This window comes from Mus caroli, chromosome 2, assembly GCF_900094665.2.
Source record: "Mus caroli chromosome 2, CAROLI_EIJ_v1.1, whole genome shotgun sequence".
NCBI lineage: Eukaryota > Metazoa > Chordata > Mammalia > Rodentia > Muridae > Mus > Mus caroli.
The window spans coordinates 112,107,941-112,110,062 of record NC_034571.1 but is presented as its reverse complement, the minus strand read 5'-3'; the positions used below and the strand labels follow the sequence as shown (position 1 = coordinate 112,110,062).

General features: G+C 46.8%; 1 protein-coding gene across 1 annotated transcript in view; it reads left to right on the top strand.

Annotated features, from left to right (window-relative positions):
• The first annotated feature begins 367 nt into the window (after positions 1-367).
• Rhov (ras homolog family member V) overlaps positions 368-2,122 on the top strand; it is an 8,777-nt gene continuing 7,022 nt past the window's right edge. The window contains exon 1 of the mRNA XM_021156285.1: positions 368-417. Coding sequence (XP_021011944.1) covers positions 400-417 — 18 coding nt within the window. The 5' untranslated portion in view covers positions 368-399. The remainder of the gene's footprint in view (positions 418-2,122) is intronic.

Below are 2,122 nucleotides of genomic sequence, written 5' to 3'. Positions count from 1 at the left end.
CTGCCTCGAAAAACAAACAAACAAACAAGAAATATATAAACCCGGCACTGGATTGTCACAAATTTGCCATTGGCGTGGGTTACACAGTGAGTTCCGTGCCATCCTGGGCTACCGTGTTTCTTCCTACTCAGTAAAACTGAGAAGATAGTTTTAGCAATAGTCAGAAATAATAAAGAGCTGAGTTAATTAAAAGGAGTCCTTTTGGATGAGGCTGGTTTTAGGCACATCCAGGGCTCACACGTCGGTCCTGAGGACCCCTGTGAAACAAGGGTTTCCTCCCCGAGTTCCCCGGGTTCCGTGGCCCCACGATTCCTTCCGGTTCACCACCTTTTCCTTCCGCTTCGCTTCAGGTTGGCTTCGTCGGCGGTGGTAGCTCCTGGCTCATACAGTCGTGGTGCGATGAACTCGATGTCCGAGGTAGGCCACCCAGCCTGAGCGACACCCGGCGTTTTGTTTCTGTTTTGTTGTGTGTTTTTTGTCATTGGAGGGATGGAGGGAGGCCGGAGACCCTTCCAGGGCGGCCTGGCCTTGCCTGGCCCCGTGTGTGTGACAGTAGGCCTCGCACAGGGACAACATGGTGCCTGGCTGAAGCCCGGTAGCGACCTTAGCCACGGTTTGCGTTCAGACACTTGTTCCTGTAGAGGTGTAGAAAGTTCGGGAAATGTTAGTGCTTTTCTGCGCAAGGCCATGATAATGTGGAGACCACCGAGCCACCGCAGAACGGCCTTGTTCCTAGAGCATTAAAACCTGCCCCTCTGCCACCCTGGGTCGATACCCAGGAATTATTAATTAATTAATTTTTGGTTTGTTTGGTTTGGTTGTCTTGTTCTTTTTTTTTGTTCTTTTTTTGAGACAGAGATTCTCAGTAGCCCAGGCTGCCCTGGTGCCCTGGAACTCACCCTGTAGACCAGGCTGGCCTCGGATTCACAGAGATCTGTCTGCTTCTGCCTCCCTAGTGCTGGGTCTTGTGTACCACCAAGACCCATATTTTTTTTTTATTTTATTTTGAGACCGAGCCCTACACTGTAGCCCAGGTTGGGCTTAGCAAGCCTTCCATAGCTTCACAGGAGGGAGCGCCCAGCTTCAGCCTGGCTGGTTGAGCATGTTAAGTGACAGCTCTTAGCGAGCCTTTCAATAGAATTGGGCAGGGTTTAAGGACACTTAGAGGTCGGGGTGGATATTATCAGTTGGGGTTGGCTGGCTACAGGGGGCTGGAGAGAAAAGAAAAGTGGAAGCTAAGGGTGAAGGACTCTCCCACAGGAAGTGGAAGGACAGGATAGAAGCCCAGAGATGGGGGAAGGGCTGGGAGGTAGAGGGTTCCACAGTGACACCATAAATGCTTGGTAACATGATACACCAAATGTAATGCCAAATGCTCTCAGGATCCAGCTAACTGGAAAATGTCATTTGTACCCAATGACTGTATCACTGCTATCATCGTCATTAAAATGCCGGTAAATAAGTGTTAAATATATAATTCTTTTTCCCTTTTTAATGTAATTTTTATTTTTATTAGGTTTATATCTTAGTTTATTTGGTGTGTGAGTGCTTGTGCCTTTGGGCAGCTGGCCTGTGGAGAGCAGAGGACAGCTTGTGGGAGTCTGTTCTCTCCTTCCATCATGTGGGTCCCAGGGATTGAACTCAGGTTTTCCGGCTTGGTGGCTGGCATCTTTACTCGCTGAACCATCTCAACCACCCATAAGATGTTTTTTTTCCCCTTTCATCTTCTTTGTATCAAAGCTCTTTGATCTCTGGGCTCATTCTTGACAGCAGGGATATGAAGTCTACAGAAGAAAGACATTTGTGTGGAACTAAAACACTTCTTGGAAGCTGTAGGGTTTTTTTGCTTTGCTTTGTTTTGTTTTGTTTTGTTTTGTTTTGAGACATGGTTTCTCTGTGTTGCATTGGCTATCCTGGAACTAGCTTTGTAGATCAGGCTGGCCACAGAGATCTGCTTGTCTCTGCCTCCAGAGTTCTGGGATTAAAGGGCTGTACCACCATCACCTGGTTTGTTTGGCTTTCAAAAAAGATTTATTATTATTATTGTTGTTGTTGTTACCACCATCACCTGGTTTGTTTGGCTTTCAAAAAAGATTTATTATTATTATTGTTGTTGTTGTTA